This window comes from Schistocerca gregaria, chromosome X (assembly GCF_023897955.1).
Source record: "Schistocerca gregaria isolate iqSchGreg1 chromosome X, iqSchGreg1.2, whole genome shotgun sequence".
Lineage (NCBI taxonomy): Eukaryota > Metazoa > Arthropoda > Insecta > Orthoptera > Acrididae > Schistocerca > Schistocerca gregaria.
In genome coordinates, this window is record NC_064931.1 from 769,286,927 (window position 1) to 769,306,046 (window position 19,120).

Below are 19,120 nucleotides of genomic sequence, written 5' to 3' on the forward strand. Positions count from 1 at the left end.
CGGTCAGCACCCCAAGAGGTGCGGGCAAGGAAGCGAAGGACATTTAGTTTACGGAAACATCCTATCTTCAGGCGTCTGATATGAGGCAGCCAAGTGAGCTTGTTGTCGAAAAGAAGGCCAAGGAAACGAAACTGTGGGACCACAGGTAATCGTTGTGCATTGAGATAGAGCTCTGGATTGGGGTGGACTGTCACACGGCGACAAAAGTGGACCACTCGCGATTTTAAAGGAGAAAACTGAAATCCGTGTGAGATGGTCCATGCAGAGGCACGCCGTATAGCACCCTGGAGCTGACGCTCTGCAGCGGCCATCGAAGAGGAACTAACCCAAATGCAGAAATCATCCACATACAGAGCAGGAGTGACCAAAGGACCGACGGAGGCCACAAGTCCATCTATAGCAATGAGGAACAGAAGTACACTCAATACGGAACCCTGAGGGATGCCATTCTCCTGGGTTCGCGGAGAACTTAAAACTGTACCAACCCTAACCCTAAACGAACGATGAAACAAGAACTGGCGGATAAAAATCGGGAGTGGGCCCCGAAGACCCCACTCATGAAGTGTAAGTAAGATATGATGGCGCCAAGCCGTATCATAGGCCTTGCGAAGGTCGAAAAATACAGCAACCAAATGGCGGCGCTGGGAAAAGGCCTGCCGAACTGCGGATTCCAAGCGAAGTAAATGATCGATCGGAGACCGTCCCTCTCGGAAGCCACACTGGTAAGGGGACAACAGACGCCGAGATTCGAGGATCCAAGTGAGCCGACGGGCTACCATCCGTTCAAGTAACTTACAAACAACGTTCGTCAGACTAATTGACCGATAGCTGTCGACGAACAGGGGGTTCTTACCGGGCTTAATGACGGGAACCACGATGCTATCCCTCCATTGAGAAGGGAAGTCACCCTGGAGCCAAATACGGTTAAATACCCGGAGAAGATGTCGCTGTTGTGGAGTACTGAGATGTTGAAGCAGTTGGTTATGAATGAAGTCTGGGCCAGGGGCCGTATCATGAGAAGAGGAGAGTGCGGAAAGAAGTTCCCATTCAGTAAAAGTGTCGTTGTATGATTCTGACTGGCTGGGGGTAAAACATAAGGCGGAAGCTTCGGCCCGCTGTTTCTGGGGAAGGAAAGCAGCCGGATAGGAGGCTGATGCCGACGCTGTTGCAAAATGGGTCGCAAGGTGTTCCGCGAGAATCAACGGGTCCGTGCAAAGGCCATCCGGGAGGTGAAGACCCGGGAGGGTAGACTGCCGATGGCAACCTTGGAGAGAGCGAAGTGTAGCCCATACCCGCGACAGAGGGACAGCAGAACCGAGGGAAGAAACAAAGCGTTCCCAACACATCCGTTTGCTCCGTTTGATTAAGTAACGGGCCCTTGCGCGAAGGCGTTTAAAGGTAATAAGATTGGCAACAGATGGATGCCTCTTAAGGTGTTGCGAAGCTCGACGGCGATCACGGATGGCAACGGCAATGTCCGAACTCCACCAAGGGACCTGCCGGCGGCGAAATGGTCCAGATGAGCGCGGGATAGCAAGGCTAGCAGCGTGAACAATCGCGTCAGACATGTCACGTATGACATCATCAATACCATCCGACAATGAGGGAGAAAAAACGACCTGTGCAGTATACAGAGGCCAATTGGCACGTTGGAAGGACCAACGAGGTGATCTGTCCATGGGGGAGCGGGAAGGGAGCGAGAGAATCAACGGGAAGTGGTCACTATCGCAAAGGTCGTTGTGCGGTGACCATTTTAGGGAAGGGAGGAGGGAGGGAGAAGAGAGAGAAAGATCAATGGCAGAAAAGCTACCATGACCGGCACTGAAATGGGTAGGGGAGCCATCGTTAAGAAGGCACAAGTCGTGGTCGGTAATAAACTGGTCAATGAGATGACCCCGACTAGATGGAAATGCACTGCCCCACAAGGGATGATGTGCATTAAAATCGCCAAGTATAAGGAAGGGAGGAGGAAGTTGCTGAAGGAGGGCACTTAAGGAGGCAGGTGTAGGAGTTCTGTCAGGAGGGAGATACAGATTGCAAATTGTGACTCCAGAGTCCAGGTGGATCCTAACAGCAACTGCTTCCAATGTAGTTTGGAGAGGAATCCACGTGCTGGCAATGTCCGTTCGGACCAACGTGCAAACTCCGCCAGACGCCCGTAGGGGGCCGACCCGATTTCGACAGAAAGCACGGAAGCCACGGAGGGTTGGTGAGTGACCACCAGTAAAATGAGTTTCTTGTAGAACCACACAAGCCGCAGAGTAAAACGAAAGAAGGGATTGCAACTCCGGTAGGTGACGGTAATAGCCATTACAGTTCCATTGGATAGCCAAAGAACGATGAGTCAATTGGGGGGTGAACAGGCTAATGTCAGTCATGCCGGTGGGTCACCACCCGTCACCGACAAGGAGGGGGCGACATCCATGAATAACAGGTCAGAGTTAGGTTGTGAAGATGGGGACGAGACCTCTGGCGATACCAGAGACTCCTTGTCCCGGGACTTGTGCTTCTTCTTTCTTTCTGTTTGGGATCGTGGAGGGCTGTGCAACAAAATGGAGCCAGCCACAGCAAGATCGGGAACAGAAAGAGAGCGGGCGATCTGAGGGCCTGCAGACCGTGGTTCTCGTGGTGGCCGCGTGGCAGCAGACCTTTGGCCTGGAAGGTGCCGGGAAGGGGGATCCCGCGAGGGGCGCCCATGACCGGCAGACGCCGAAGAAGCAGGACACTTCTCCAGCCGGGGAGAGGAAGCGGTGCCCGGGGGGGATGGTGTGGGAACCGCAGGGGGAGGGGGGAGGAAAGGGGTTTGGGACTGGGGTAAGGAATGAGGAGGAGGGGGTGAAGATACTGCTGAAGCATAACTAGTTGTCAGGGTCACTGGATGAAGGCGTGTATACTTTTTACGGGCCTCGGTATAGGTGAGACGATCAAGAGTCTTATACTCCTGTATCTTTTTCTCTTTCTGATACACTGGGCAATCCAGTGACCGTGAAGAATGATTTCCACGACAATTTACGCACACAGGAGGGGGAACACAGGAACTTCCCTCATGGAACGGATGTCCACAGTCACCACAGAGGGGGACCTGCGAACAGCGCGAAGACATGTGGCCAAAACGCAAACACTTGAAACATCGCATAGGTGGTGGGATGTATGGCTTCACGTCACACCGATAGACCATAATCTTGACCTTCTCAGGGAGGGTGTCCCCTTCAAAGGCCAAGATAAAGGCACCAGTGTCAACGTGGTTGTCCTTCGGACCCCTCTGAACCCGCCGAACAAAGTGAACCCCCCGCCGGCTTAGATTGTCCCGAAGTTCCTCATCAGATTGAAGGAGGAGGTCTCTATGGAAAATTACACCTTGCACCATGTTCAAGGACTGGTGTGGGGTAATTGACACAGGAATCGTACCAAGATGGGTACAGGCACGGAGAGCTGCAGACTGGGTAGCTGAAGCGGTTTTAATCAACAGCGACCCAGACCGCATCTTGCTGATAGAGTCCACCTCGCCAAACTTGTCTTCGATGTGTTCAACAAAAAACATAGGTTTCGTATGAGTAAAAGTATCCCCATCAGTTCTGGCGCAAACCAGATAGCGAGGGAAAGGTTTCGCCCCGAGCCGACGAGCCTGGCCCTCCTCCCAGGGGGTAGCCACGGAAGGGAAGGCGGAAGGGGCAGAGGAAGCAGCACGTGAAGAATCTTTTCCAGTCAAAGAGACGGCCGGAGAACGGCCAGAGTTGTGGACTCTTATGCGTTTCATGAGCATAGTGTCCGCCCTGATACCACCCACTCCGATCAGGGGCTCTCCTCATGGGCGCCACCCAGCCACAGCAAGGGCCGTCTGGCACGGCGGCCATTGCTGGGAGTTCCGATGCTCCAGGACGACAAGCAACCACTCCTAGGCTTACATGAGGAGGTCACAGCTCAGGTATCAGACGTGTGATCCCTGTGTTTTCAGGGGGCTCAACCAAAAGGGTACATAGCGACCCCACCACACGGGCTGGCTACCGTGCTGGCTATGGACCCTAGCGTCAAACAACGACGTAAAGGAAACGATGGAATCAATGATGATGGCACACGCCGGTGACACTAGGTAAGGTGCTCTTCCCCAAATGGCTCACACTACGGAAGAAAATTTAGTGATGGAGGTCAAACCCCAGAGGGGACCAGAGAATACCAAAAGGATGAAGGAATTACAGAACAAGGCCGAATTGCAAGGTCAACAGAACCAGGAGAATAGCAGGGCCAACATAAGGAAGGACACCATAAGTAGGGACACCAAGAGAGGGAGAGGAGAGGTCGGAGGGAAGGATGAAGGACAGGAAAGGAGGGGAAGGGAAAGGAAATGCAGCCCGGAAAAAGAAGGAAGGCTGCAATAGCTCGGGGCCCCGTGCTCGCCACGCACGTACTCACGAAAGGACCGCGAGCCCCCTGGGGGGCAGAGTGCATTAGTGTTGTTACCAGGCTTGGTAGGCTATATACGGGACATGGACAGCATCACTGAGTGATCAATGTGAAGGACATGGAGAGGCCACATACTCATATGTGGCAGTGTTATTAGAACCTTACAGTGTTTCAAAGGGGTCTCATTGTGGACTATTAACCCTTTGGCTGGTACAGACATGCTTGCAACAAGCTGAGCTGAATGATGTGTGGTTATCACCCAATCTACCTGTGCTAAGTAGCATGCACCTGGGCTTCTTTCCTGACTGACGCTATCCGAATGACCTGTCTTGGCCTGTACTGAATATTTCTGGAGTGCTATCTGCAGTGTCTCCTGTCACTAAGATTTGTCACCACCAAGAGGAATATAACTATGGATGTAAAAATTAGTTTCCAACTTTGAGGGCTGTCAGCAATTTAACTGTTATTAAAAAAATCACAGATTTAAAACCTGCTTTTTTCTCCAATGTTTTCTTATGCCATTTTGATAGCCCATTCTGACTGTTACATGTCACTTTCAATATAAATCAGTAGTTCTGTGTTCCTTCATAGCTATACATCAATAATACTTCTGTACTGCATGTGCTATTTGCTCCAATAAACAAAGAAATGAACACATTTGGTTTTTGTTACGCTGATATTTTTGAATCATATGCTGATGGTTACTTTCTGTACATGTGCAGATTTTACTATTTTGTTACATCTGAGGGATGAAAGCCATCAATGACACAGTTCTCTTTTGTGGTGTTTTGTAGTTAAGATCCTCCTGTCACTTCACATGGCGAACAAAATACACTAACCATCTGTGACATCGTTCTCACGTATTGGCATTCACTCTAAACAACATTAAAAACTTTTATTGTATCATGAGATATTTGATAGACTCATGGAAAATTTTTCACTAGATTAACCGAGTTCTTAATCACTGGAGGAGGACACATTGCATGTCCGTAATAAGTACAATATGTAAACAGTGCATCTATGGAACAGTTCTCATCCTGTTACGAAATTTGGCAGTGCATTTCTTAAATTTCTGATAACTTCTTGTCTATCGGAAATGGATAGCATACTTCTCTGTCACGCAGTTAGTAATATTTCATAGCTCTAATGTAGCTTTCAGAATCAGGCTTACATAATCCAAAATGTTCGCCCTTTCTTGTGTGTTTTCTGGCACCACCATTCGTCCATTGACTGCCACAAAGGACATGGTGCGTATGAGCCTGGATTGATTATGGAAACATATGAAAACAGTGTTTTGTGTACAGCTATGCAAGAAAATTTTCAAGGCACTGGAAATCAAGGTGTATGAATATTTTTTGTTAGTATATGAATAGGGCAATATCTGTAATAAATGATGATTTATTATTTTTGTGTGCTGCATTTTTAATTTCATGCACTTCACAAAAGAAATAGACATCACAGCACTTCAAACTTACAGTCTGTGTAATTCTCAGCACACAGTATCTTACATGAAGAATGACAGAATGCTTGGATCATAGCCTAACTGACAGTCAAGTCCTGAAGGCAAATCATCAAATGTATAATATGCAGTTGTAACTAATTTTTTTCCAAGGAAATGTATCATGTAAACCGTGACATCTACAACTATTTTGACACTGACTAATTCGTCCTCACTGCTGCCTGCTCATCAGTAGCTCCATGATCTGTTCCTCACTGAAATAGTTAACAAGAAAACACTGTGATACCAATCCTGATGAATAATAACAACAACTAAAGTCTGACATGTGCTTAAATGCATCAACAGCACATAGGGCCCAGAGCTGTGACATGACTATACCTGTCACTAGCGCTCTGAGGATGTCAACGTCAATAATGCTCAAGGAAAACCCAGAGGCCATGCTTAAACTTACCAACAGTACCCTGGGGAGCACAGGTGCCTGTCTAGTTAACTCATCAATGGAAAGCAAAGGATTTTAATCATTAATGCAAGGATGTTGACCTGCAGCAAAATTCCACTGGTTTCTGTCAACTTCTTTGGATGTTTTGTTCAGATAGTATTATATGTGTGATGAGATGATGCTCACAGGGAGTAAACTATTTTGGCCATAGTCTATCCGCCTTTGATGAATTTATAATAAATGAGTGCTGCCCAACAAAAACAGTAGCTGCACTTTTCTTTTGCTTTTGACAATGCAAATCCCACATCTTTTGACAAATTATTATGTTCTATTTAACAAATCCTTTGTCTCACTTTAGAGCCATAGAAGAATGTCAGGTTTCATCATAGTTTTCATAAAGTTCATATCTATGTCTGCTATTGCAAAGGGATTGTTTGCCATTTAAGTTCTTTTGTTCAGTAAACTACATTGTTGGTAACCTGTGTTAAATAAATCTGATGCATTTTCAAAATATTATTCTGAATGCTTTGAACACTCCCATGTGATACACATAAGTGAGATGCAACCTCAATTAATCTTTTGTGATCTGTCTGCCTGAATGATTTTATGGCTAGAGTCCATATTTCTGTCACAGATAAAGTAGAAAGATGGCTGTACAGCTACAATCTTTGTGCCAGTCTAACATTTGAGGAATTTTTATTAATTAATTTCTGTAGGCTCCTTTCAATATCCTCTGTATAGTGGTTTCTGTAGCAGTATACTGAATATGATGATCTCATACCCTTTAGTAAAAGACATTCCAAAATATGATGATGCAAAAATGCTGGTATTGCTATGGCACTGATTACTGGGTTGCTTTCATCTGCACAATACTCAAAATCACTGCTGCAATCCAAGAGTTACTGATTTGAGGAGTATGAAATTCCAGTTGATGATCATCCTATCACAATTTGTACACTAAGTTGCATGAACTTTTTGATTTTTACTATATATGCTCTGTGAGTGTCCCCATCATAACATATCGGTACGAAATATATTTTCAAGTGTTCAGTTGTGCTACAGATTCTATTTATGACAATATTTCAAAGACTGCCACAGTAACAATCTTCTGGTGCTCAAAGTGATTATTTTGATGTGATCACTGTCTGGGCTCCAACCAGACTGATGGTTTCTCATTTCTGTCTCTTTCTGGTGGGTTAACACGTAGTTGGAATCACATTTTTAAAAAAAATGTACAAATTTCTCACATTAATGCGAAACTTATTATATATTTTATTCAAGATCTAAAAATAAGAGTTAGTTTTATATTTCTGAGTTCTTAGTAAGCAAAGTACAAAAGTGACAGTCAAGTGCAGTCTAGTTTTATCACTCTGTATTAAAAAATGAAGAAGACAAAAATTGGTCTGTTATAGTCCTATATGAGCTCTATTCCAACTTTATATACTTCCACAGCCCAGTATTAACACAAATTGGACTTAATATAGTACAATGGAAACCTATAGCAAGAATAACTGAACTTTAATTAGAAATCAAAGGTATCTCAAGGCCGTGTTATTTATCACAGGAGTAAGACATCATTGGTAGTATAATTAAAATTATTTCACCAAACTATTATACTGGAAGAAAAAGTGACTTCAACAGGAAAATAGACCAATTATATTCTTCATCAAATCCCTGAAATCCCTACAGCATCAGTCACTTCAAACAACAGCTGTCAGTGTTGAGAAAATCTACTCTGTGGATGTAATTACCTTCCACTTTCCCTAGGGACAGATGCTTACAAAGACAACTGTAGCAGCAAACGAGTGAACAAAAGCATAAGGTTCTTCCTGCACTCTGAACTGAATATCCTCATACACATCTTATCCTCACTAAAGTATGGTATGGAAACTACACAATAACCACACATTGTACAAAATTTTCTATTTGCAAGGTATTGTTTGTATTAGCAGAACTAATCTCCTGCCAAATCAGTCAGAAAGAACACTGTTCCTTCTCATACTTCTCAGTACCAAGGCTGAAAACAAAATTGCTAATATTGTATATTTTTATGGTCTACTTTTTCCAGATATCTAACACTGATTCTCACTGTACACCTTTAACAGTCAACATGAATGTGAACTGTAGTAAAAAATAGCAGCAAAAACTGTGATAAATAATAGCAACAAAGACATTATCCTGGAAATCTAAAACTGCACAGTTATGATAAGAGACTTCACATTATGCTATGAACAGAAATTTGTGCAGTATAAACATAGCTTAGTGATTACCTGTCAACTGCTGCTCCAGTTGGCATACTTCTTGCAAATCCCTTCACACCAGTGCGCTTGAAATAAGGTATACATTCTAAATTGGCAGCTAATACAGCAAGGGAGTCTGAAGGTGTAACAAAACATGCTTTTTTCCCAAGAATCATGTTACGGTCCTAAAAAAATTATAAGTCACATTTACTGGTAAAGTACATGTTGATATATACACTCAAAATTTCAGGATAGCTATATGGTACTTACCCCATCACCATCAAATGCAGCTCCAAAATCATATTCTCCTGCTTTCATAGCATTCACCAAATCGGCAGCATAAGTAAGATTAGGATCAGGATGATGCCCACCAAAATCTTCTAAGGGAACTGCATTCACTACACTATCTGCAGGTGCTCCAAGTTCTTTTACAAATATCTGCCTAGCATATGGTCCAGTAACTAGAAAAAATATAAGAAAATAAGCTTACCACAAACTCTTTCCACATAAAGGTACAGAACAGAGAACTTAATCACCATACCTCCATGTAAACAGTTGATGAGAATGCTGAAGGGCTTTCCAGTACTGTCACCTTTAATCAGTGCTCTCAAGGCAGAGAAATCAAAAATTTCTTTCATATAGGTAACATAATGCTCAACAGAATCTATCACTTCAACTTCAAACTTTTGGTTGTCAACCTGTGAAAAATATAAGTAAACATTACTAACAAAGAGGTACAAAACAATAGTCCAAAATGTTATAAACTCCCAAAAATCACCATATTGTCGATTAACATTGATCTATGACCTTGTGACACTGATACAGTGAATTCGCAAATAAAAATAAACAAAATTTTCCTGCCGAATAATATAGCTCCTCCAATCATTCAGATACAAAACATTCTGGGACACTATCTGACAAATACAGATAATCCCCAGTACTCATTGTACTCATTAAGACATTCTGCAAAACACTTTTTTCCATGTGTATGCAGCATTCCTTTTACATTTTTGATGCTAGTATTTGTCCATTTTTATATTGTATGTACTTTTTCAGTTCTTCATCCTTAATACATATGACAGGGTGAATTACCTAAAACTTGCACTGTGGATATTGCAAAAAGTGTAGTGCTATTTATGTGCAGTTTTCACGTATTGGATTGGTAGTCAGGGGCCTGTACTGTTATCCAGTAATAACACTTATAAAGTGTATTTTTGTGCAAACAAAAGCTTTTTAAATGGAACAACGCCTACTGACATTAACAAACTAAATGTAGGGTGAATTAGAATGTCAGTGGCGTTTGATGCAGAAGTCTAGAGCAAGTTGTTTATGAGGCATTGCATTGTGTAAAGTTTCCACACTGACACTTGTACAATACCTGTGGTGGCAAACAAAGTCAATACTAGTGCATACACTAGCTATGTGAATTCTGACCACTAACAAGACAACTGGTTATATTCAAAATGAACACTGGCAGCGGCAATACAAATTTCCAGTCTGATACGAAATGACTGCTGCACACATGCTAGCATTTTAGTGGATATGTCTGAGCAGGTTCTGGTAATACATCATTGTATATATTTCGGTTCAGTTAGTATGTCCTTGTAGACAGCAGTTTTCAGATTTCCCACAGAAAAACATATGGGAATTCTAAGTCTGTCATCTCTCTACTTATATTACACTGTGGCATTTATTGCTGACAATACTGACATACACAGAAGAAACTACTAAATTAATTTAGTGAACACAGGATGGAAAAATGAATGGATTTTGATAACAACTTCCTTAAGCATTGTACGGAAGAGTGTGCATTCAGCAGAACTGACAAAACTGAATAATAAACCCCAGATCTTTATCTTTAAAAGTTTCCTTGTGGCATGGGTTTTTTGTTGTACAAGGGTTCCCCACAGTAGTTGGAAACTTTTCTCTGTAATTTATTAATATACTTCCCCTCTTTCTTCCATATATATTTTTTTATTCTTTAGTTTCTTTCTTTTATTAATTTTATAATTAGAATTCTTAAAGAATGTACTAACTCATTCCTAGATTAAGTAACATTGGCTCACATGGCCCCACTGAACCCGATAAATAAATAAACAAAAGTGTCAAAAATGCTAACTCATCTTCATTGTCAGATATTACACAAGAGGCAATAGCACATAACCAACAGGTTTACAGTTAAAATTTCAGAGGCACATGTTCCAAGAGGAGACAAAGCACATATTACCTCCCCACACATCTCGCAAAATGATGGTACCATCCGAGTTGTGTGATCTTATTTTGAGGGTAGCTGATGGTAGTTCTTCATGCATACCATTAATGAAAGGAAATGCAAGAAAGAAGAAATGATAGTAGTATACACAGTACCTCCCTCCCCCCCCCTTCCCCCCACACACATGCACACACAAAAACAACAAAGTGGTTCATAGGGTCTGGTTAATGCAGACCAGACTACTAAATAAACTGCATTGGCTATAGAGTCAACGTCTGCCTACAACAAAGCTGCAAATGGCAAGAAAGACAGTAAAATCTGTTGAGACTAGGAAGAAGTTCTTTTGTAACCAACTGCTAACTTTTAAGTTTTAATTACCAGAGTAAACAACATGATGATAAAGTACTATCTGTGAAATTATCGTAAATCTGGAAGTGTCATCTACTGTATATAACATATGACAAAATAAACATTACTATGCTGATGATATTTCTTTTAAAACATCATCTATTAGATAACTTTGATGTTTTGAAGCATGATGGACAAAATTTATTAATCCATCATGCTACTGGTAATCCCATCTTTTCTTAGAGATAAATACTATACTTTTTATGAACAATAGAAATGGCAGTCCACAGAACTTCCACTCTGCCCACTGAAAATAAGAGTATTGCTTACTTTAGAAGGACAAACTAGAATGCTATGAATTAAAAAACACTTCTGTGCTCATAAAATATTGTACTACCATGGCAGTATAAAGTTTCTAATGGCTGAGGTGCTTAACACTTTTACTAATAGTTTTTTAAAAAACCATCATACTTTTAACAGAAACATTACTTAGCAGTGTGTGCATTTATGCAAAACGGCATACAAAAACTTAAATCGCAGCAAAACCAATGAAACATTCTTTTTGTGCTAATTTCACACAAAAACTATGCATTTTCAGTGTTTTTGATTTTCAAGTACAACTCAGTGAACAAGGAAACTTCTTCATGAAATACAATACAGTTAAAATGTTGTAACTAATCAAATTCTGGCACAGTGCAAATTATCTGGAGTTTGGAAATAGATGATTACCTACACCAGTGATTTGATGGCCAAATTTTAGGTCAGTAAAATGTGAATGAAAGAACACAGCATAGTAAAAAACTTTAAAATTATGTATAACCATGGCATGAACAATTACAAAGGCAATTATACTGTTCATAAATTTAGACTTCTGGTAACTTCAACACTTGTGATAATTTTATATAAATGTGTTACTAATTGCCATGCAATGAAAAATCATGCACAGAAGTAAAGTAGTAACTTACTGTGAAAGCCTGACTTCCACATTTTGAAATGTCAACCTTCAAGTTTGGGACAATACTGTATGAGCTTAAAGTTTTTGAAAGCTCAAAAATTGCATTTGTTACACCATCTGGTGCTGGCCCTGTAGACATAAGGAAATATGCGAATGAAACATTACTAAAAAATCTACTTTTCAGCTAGTTAAATAATTTGGATTAACAAGATCATAATATATGAAAAAAAAACAGGAGTGTTGTACACCAAGTTCTATCTATAAGCAAAATCACATGTCACATACCCAAGAATAGATAAAAAAACACATTCATGCACATACAAAACAGCAAAAATTTTGTACATATAACACAACAAAAAGCTCTCATTTATGGTCTACGTCTTTGACTGTTGATCATTCAAGAGATACTACTTGATAAATAATACTAACTATAATCACTCAGTTTTTTAGGAAATGGACGGAGGAAAAAAATGAAAACTGGAACCACCAAAAGATGGTAGACTCTTCTTGTTACACAAGCCATAACATTATCCCCTCACAAACAAACAACATTCAAAGGCAATTTCTGAATCAGAAGCTATGCATAATCTTTCCCAAACTGTATTTGACATTGCTCTTACCTACTTTGTACAACTGAGCAGAAATGCTAATCATTTGCATATCTAAACACACACTGGAACACTTCTAAGCCAATTACATGCTTGCTGCATGCCACCTTCCTGGTGTTGCAATTTTAATGGCCAACAGTGTACATAACTGCAATGGAGAAGTCTAGAGTATCACTTTCTTCAGTTAAAAAATAATATAACTGGCAGATATTAGAGATGAAATATGGTATCTTTGAGGATCAGCTGACTTGCACGCAAGTATGTGTGTTTCAAAACCATATAAATAAATAAAAACATGTAATAAATACAAGGTACATGACACTTTATGGGAAAATAAATTTGAAATTAAGTTTTATGTTAAACTCACTGGGAATTTCATCAGATGCTGAAACCATGTTGACCCTCAATTTTATGACAACAGTGTTTTAGACAATTCCTACTCATAATCTTGATTTTGGTGTCACACAGATTAATGCAGTTAACATTCAGTGTGTGCAATTGTTAACATTCAGTTCATATTTTATAAACTTCTGTTTACAAGTACACTAACTTAAATTACAATGTAAAACACGAAAAGTTGTATAAGGTAATAGAAAAACTGAAATGAATGTTTTTAGTGTTTCATGAGTAATTCTTATCATGGAAGCAAGTAGTTTTCAAAATCACTGATATGGAAACAGTCTCTGCCAGTCCATTTTTATACAGATGGTTGCACGACCTCAGCTGTTTAATATAAAATGTACAATCAAAACACCTTCAGCTGTCTAAATTTCCAGCTGCTGTTTTATTTTTATTTTGACTGGACCAGATATGGGATTCTTCCTACCTGTAAGTGAGGGGGTTGAAGGTGGCATAATGCCACGTTTAAACTGGTTGTTGAAATAAAATAACTACCAGAAATTTAGACAGCTAAACGTGTTTTGATTTGGCATCTGACATATGTTTCACATGGAAAGTTGTTTTATGCATATTTAGAGTCCAGAGCCAATTTGCCACAAGGTAACTGACTAATAGTGCCTCATGACATGGTGGTTTCTTTTTTTAATTAAAAAAATGGAAAAACAAGGTAATTTGTTTCTCTGACTGCAAGGATACCCTGCCTTAAGTGTGCTTCATCTATGTAATGGAAGAGGTTGTAGGGCAAAAATATGTCTATTTCCTCATTCATGTGCATGACCTCCATGATTCTCTTTGCTGGAATAGCTGGGAAACGCACAGGTAAACAACAGAACAACATGTGCCATGAATGACACAAACACAAAGATAGGATAAAATTTATAACAATGGATTAACAAACCCTATAAAATGTGTGTATAACATATACAAATATATCAAGGCAGTGTGTGAGATCTGTCAGCCTGGGCAAATGTGGGTACTGAATGGATACTCAGACAAACAGCAAATATGTCAGTGGTTCTTCAAGTCATGGGACAAAGTCACAGTGGATCTGATGGCAATATATTTACATAAAATCTTTGTGGTACAAAGCACTATGTTTGGGCTCTTAGACACACACAACTCAGACTGCCCATACTCTGTCAACAACAACCATAAACCACATTCTTACCTCCATTTGATACGTTGAACTTTATTCCAAAATCCTTATCTGGTCCACCAGGGTTGTGACTGGCAGTGAGAATAATGGCCCCTGTTGCTTTGTGTGTCCTAATGAGAGCGGAAACTGCTGGTGTGGATAAAATACCATTTTGTCCAACAAAGAGCTTTGAAACCTAAAACAAAATTGATCAACATTGTGTCAATAAAATAGTTAAAAAAACCTGAATCTTATTAAACATTAGTAATGTATAATAAACACCTTGATTTTTGCATATCAATGAGCATATCAATAAATACGGAAACATACCAGCAATCTCAGCCATGCACAAATTTTTACACATTTACATGACAGTAAATTGATGTGAACTTGTGCTGACTGCTGGTACATTAGTTCTGGTGGACATGCTTTGGCAGTGAATTGTTATTCTTGTCAAGTCATCAACAGTTACTCTGCCCAAGTTCAATACCTTTCAGAATTAACCATCAACGATTATTACTGTATTGAGAATACCAGATGTCAGCACTGCTTTTGTGCATCCTCCAATACTAAGTCATAGGTCATGGTCACATAATAGTTCACTAACATTTTCTTTATGAAATTATGCAGTATTTCGTTACAATGTATTGGGAATGACCTGATGATCAGAGCAGCATGTGAAATTCTGAACACAAATGAAATTCCCACCACTAATTACAATGTACCTCTCATGAATTTCCTACTTTTGTTCTGGTCCATTACACCTAAATGTCTGCAGTAATATTACTGCAGAACGCTGATAATTTTAACTTTAACAATCTAACTTCAGTAATTTGATTCCAATACATTACATTGTTGGTTCTCCCCCATTCTACACACACACAACAGAAACAGCATTGAAACAGGAGGGAAAAATGTGACGGTTTCACGTTATTAGAACGTATAAAATGTTGGCCACTAAAATAACAAATCGAAAACATAACTGAATACATACGCTCACTGACAGTAGACCTTCTTTCCTAAATACCACTCATCTGCGAATTCAATGGTCGAGCATAATTCTTAATTACAGTAATGTCATTGTGAGCATGCAGTAAACATGACATACCACATGTATCACCGGTGCATTGTTTAATCTGCTACGAACCTTATTTGCAGCACAGATTTTGATGATCTTGTCAACAGCTTCTTTACAATAATACCTCCCATCTCCTCCAACGATTAACGTGGAACTTTGTAGTTTGTCGCCCAGGGAATTAAGAATACTCTGCACAAAATTTTCTGTATAGTTTGGTTGCTGAAAAACTTTGACAGCTTTACGTAAACCACTTGTTCCCGGCTTTTGGTCGCCGAAAGCATTTGTTTTCACATTTTCCACATTTAACGACATCTCTGACCGCTAACCACCTTCACACTTTCACACTTACCGGCGCTCCCTCAAGTGCCTATATATACGCTCTCTCACACATACTTATAGCAGACACACACACAGTTTCTTATCTCATTGCGAAGGGCGTTTGAAGGTGATTTACCAGAGTTTGCACTAGAGGACGCGGACTGGTTCTTAATGTAAGTCTCTTCAAGTTCAAAATTGCACGAATATCACAAAAATTTGCGCCATGAAATCTTAGCAGAAATTACGGTGCGGCATAGTGTCACGTCAGGTTGAACAACGCTTGGAGCCGTACTCTCGTGAATTCATACATCAAGGAGATATTGCTCTCACCAACGGGCTTACCAGAATAATGTGTGGTTATATTCTGAATTCTTTTTTGTGTAAACAGCGCGTTGATAAAGAAACTTGAAACTCACAACCTTGTGAAAATCTGACGAGCTTTCGAATTCAGCGGCACGCGCGCCAGAGTCGCTGACTATTAACTCAAGCAGCTTCCCAGTATCATGAAAGTGAGTGACATCCCTTCAACTTTACTTCCGCAGAAAAATTACATGCGAACAATGAAAACGGCGTTGTCATAATTTACTACGAATGGCACCTGTGCAATGTTCTCGAGACTTTGGAAGTGTCAATCGTGGCCAAATCATGCACCGTATCGAAGATTTATACTGTATGCAGAGAAAGTGGGAAAACATAATGTGATAAGTTACAACGCGGACGAAAGCCTATGTTGAACGATTACGACGGAGATAATTGAAGAGAAAACAAAATAAGAGAATGGCAGTTGCAAAATTCACTGTAGCACTCGCGAACCCTCTAACACCAAAACAACATGAACGGAGCTCCATAAGCAGGGAATTGCATGGCAAGCTGGATTTCCAAATCCACTCATCAGTGATGCTATTGCCCCTAAGGGAGAAACATGGTGCCAAAACCATAAAACCTGGACTATGGAAGAATGGAATACTGTCATTTGATCAAATAAATCTTGTTTCACAGTCTCCAGCTTCTGGCTTAGGTTGCGCTCCAAGAGTGAAACACAGTGCAGGTTTGGTGTCGATCTGAGCAGCCATATCATGGTATTCCAAGGGCCTCAAAAAATGGTTCAAATGGCTCTGAGCACTATGGGACTTAACTTCTAAGATCATCATTCCCCTAGAACTTAGACCTAATCAAACCCAACCAACTAAGCACACCACACACATCCATGCCCTAGGCAGGATTCGAACCCGCGATCGTAGTGTTCGCGCGGTTCCAGACTGTAGCGCCTAGAACCGCTCGGGCATCCCGGCCGGCCAAGGGCCTCACTTTTACTCTGCGAGGTCGCATTTTTACCAATGACTAAACGACAGCTTTGGCTGATAATCTCCGTCCCGTGGTATGATGTTTATTCCCCATTCCCCAGTGATACTAACGTATTGCAAGATGACAGAGACCTTGTTCGCACAGCTCACATAGTCCAGGATTAGTCTTGCGAGCACAAGGATGAATTGTCGAATGTTATTGAGCCTTTGTTGTCTACTCTTGTTGTAGGTTGGCAGCCCTGCAGCCAGGCGACTAGCGCGAGTTTTGGTGTTCTCTTAAAGATAAGTAATTTTAGATTATAAAACATATAGTTTAGTACTGATTACGTGGTAAATAGACATTTATTTAGTGTGCCTTTTAAGTGTACCATTAAAGGTTTCATGTTCCTTTACGTAATATAGCAAAAAACGCGAAAAGATCGTGCAGTCTTATTTTCTGTTTACGTTTTTGCCGCAGCAAATCTATAGAATTTCGGTTAGTTGTTCCTTGCTCTCTCCAGCAATTTAACTTGGCGGACCTCTTCATTATTTAACTAGCATTTCCGGAAAGTAGCGTAAATTTGAAGTTGTTGTTTCAGAAACTTTGCACTGTTGTTTTCGTTTACGCACTGTTGCGTATACGCCGAATTTGTGAAACCATATTTTAGTGTTTATCTGTAATTTAACTGACTTATTTTTAATAAACTATTACATTTGTCATGAGTGAAAAGTGCTTGACTTGCTGTAGAATTGTTAGGTTGGAGCTTTGGTGAGATGGATACTGTAATTTTTTCCACGTGGGTGACTGTAGTGGCGTGGGAATAGGAAAAGTAAATGAGACTCATCAATGGTTTTGTAGGATTTGTAGTAGAGATAGGAAGATACTAGAACAGGAGGGTTAAATTGCCGCCCTTCAGGATGAGTTAGACAAGGCCAGGGGAGATCTTGACAGGTTATGGAGGGAGAAGGGTAAAGAGAAGTGGGAAGTGGCAACAGACAACAGAAAGAACATGCCTAGAACTTTGTCTGACAGCTTTGTGGTGAATGTGGAAAATAGATTTGACCTGTTGCTTCAGTTAGAAGCTGGTGAGTCTCAAGCAGTTGCAGGTGTTGACTGGGCACAACAAACTTTCAGCAGCAAATTGAAAAGTAAGAATGTAGGGAAATCAGTAGAGAGAAAGAAAATGTTGTTAGGTAGTTCCCATGGAAGAGGTGTTGGCCAACTTTTGCAGGATGAACTAGGATCAGAATAGCAGGTCACCAATTTTTTTTGAAACCTAGTGCTGGTCTGGAGCAGGTGACAGAGTATTTAGGATCACTTTGCAAAGATTTCACTAAGGACGACACTGTGGTTATAGTGGCTGGGGCACGTAACAGTATTGACAGAAGTCCTGGGTACAGTATAGAGTGTGACCTGGCAACGATTGCATCAGCATCGAAGCATACTAGTGTTGAGTTTGTATCTGTTCTTGGGCCCCATGACCGACCTCATTTGAACTCTTCTGTCAAGAGAGTTAATATTGAGCTGGAACAGCTGCTTATGTTGGGTGCAGGGTCACACATTGGTATGGTTCCTGTCGATTCTCTCAATAGGTGGGATTATACTAGGCATGGCCTTCACCACAACAGGAGGGGGAAGTGTAAATTGGCTGGGAAAATAGTAGGAAAGTTAAAGGGGGGAGGCACTGTCATGAGTGGCAAAATACCAGTGGTTATAGGGTTCAGAAAAGACCCTTTTTTTACTGTAGGGAGGACAGAAAGAAGCCAAATTTTAATAGAGGTTAGAACTGAGATAAACCTCCAGTTTGAGAAACATAATTCTAGCTTATTACATAAGCATAAACAGCTATTGGTTAAGAATTTTCAACAGTCAGCAAATATTTTAACTCTATCCAATTTTAACTCAGTCACTGTGAAATGTCAGCTATCTTTATTGCATCAAAATATTCTAGGACTGAGAAATAAAATTAATGAATTAACTATCTGCATAGATGAATTAGAGTCTTCAAACCCAGCTGACTCTCTGAACATCATGTGACCACTAGTATAGAACTTTTAAGTGTTACAGGGTTTAGGTTAGCACCTCACTTTTGTAGATCAGGAATGGAGAAAGGAGGAGTTGCCACATCCACCAGGAACTTTAAGAACATAAAATTTCATTAATTTTGTCTAGAACAGCTTATGGAAGCACGTGCAACGAAAGTACAATTTCACAAAAAAATCCTTCATAATATAGGTGTATATT

The 19,120-nt window shown here is 40.7% G+C and overlaps 1 protein-coding gene across 1 annotated transcript in view; it reads right to left on the reverse strand.

Annotated features, from left to right (window-relative positions):
- The window catches only part of LOC126297866 (phosphoglucomutase), a 47,011-nt gene extending 31,295 nt beyond the window's left edge, over positions 1–15,716 (reverse strand). The window contains exons 1-6 of the mRNA XM_049989158.1: positions 15,344–15,716; positions 14,230–14,392; positions 12,065–12,183; positions 9,081–9,237; positions 8,810–9,000; positions 8,570–8,724 (exon numbers count right to left, since the gene is read on the reverse strand). Coding sequence (XP_049845115.1) covers positions 8,570–8,724; positions 8,810–9,000; positions 9,081–9,237; positions 12,065–12,183; positions 14,230–14,392; positions 15,344–15,586 — 1,028 coding nt within the window. The 5' untranslated portion in view covers positions 15,587–15,716. The remainder of the gene's footprint in view (positions 1–8,569; positions 8,725–8,809; positions 9,001–9,080; positions 9,238–12,064; positions 12,184–14,229; positions 14,393–15,343) is intronic.
- Between the last annotated feature and the right edge of the window lie 3,404 nt (positions 15,717–19,120).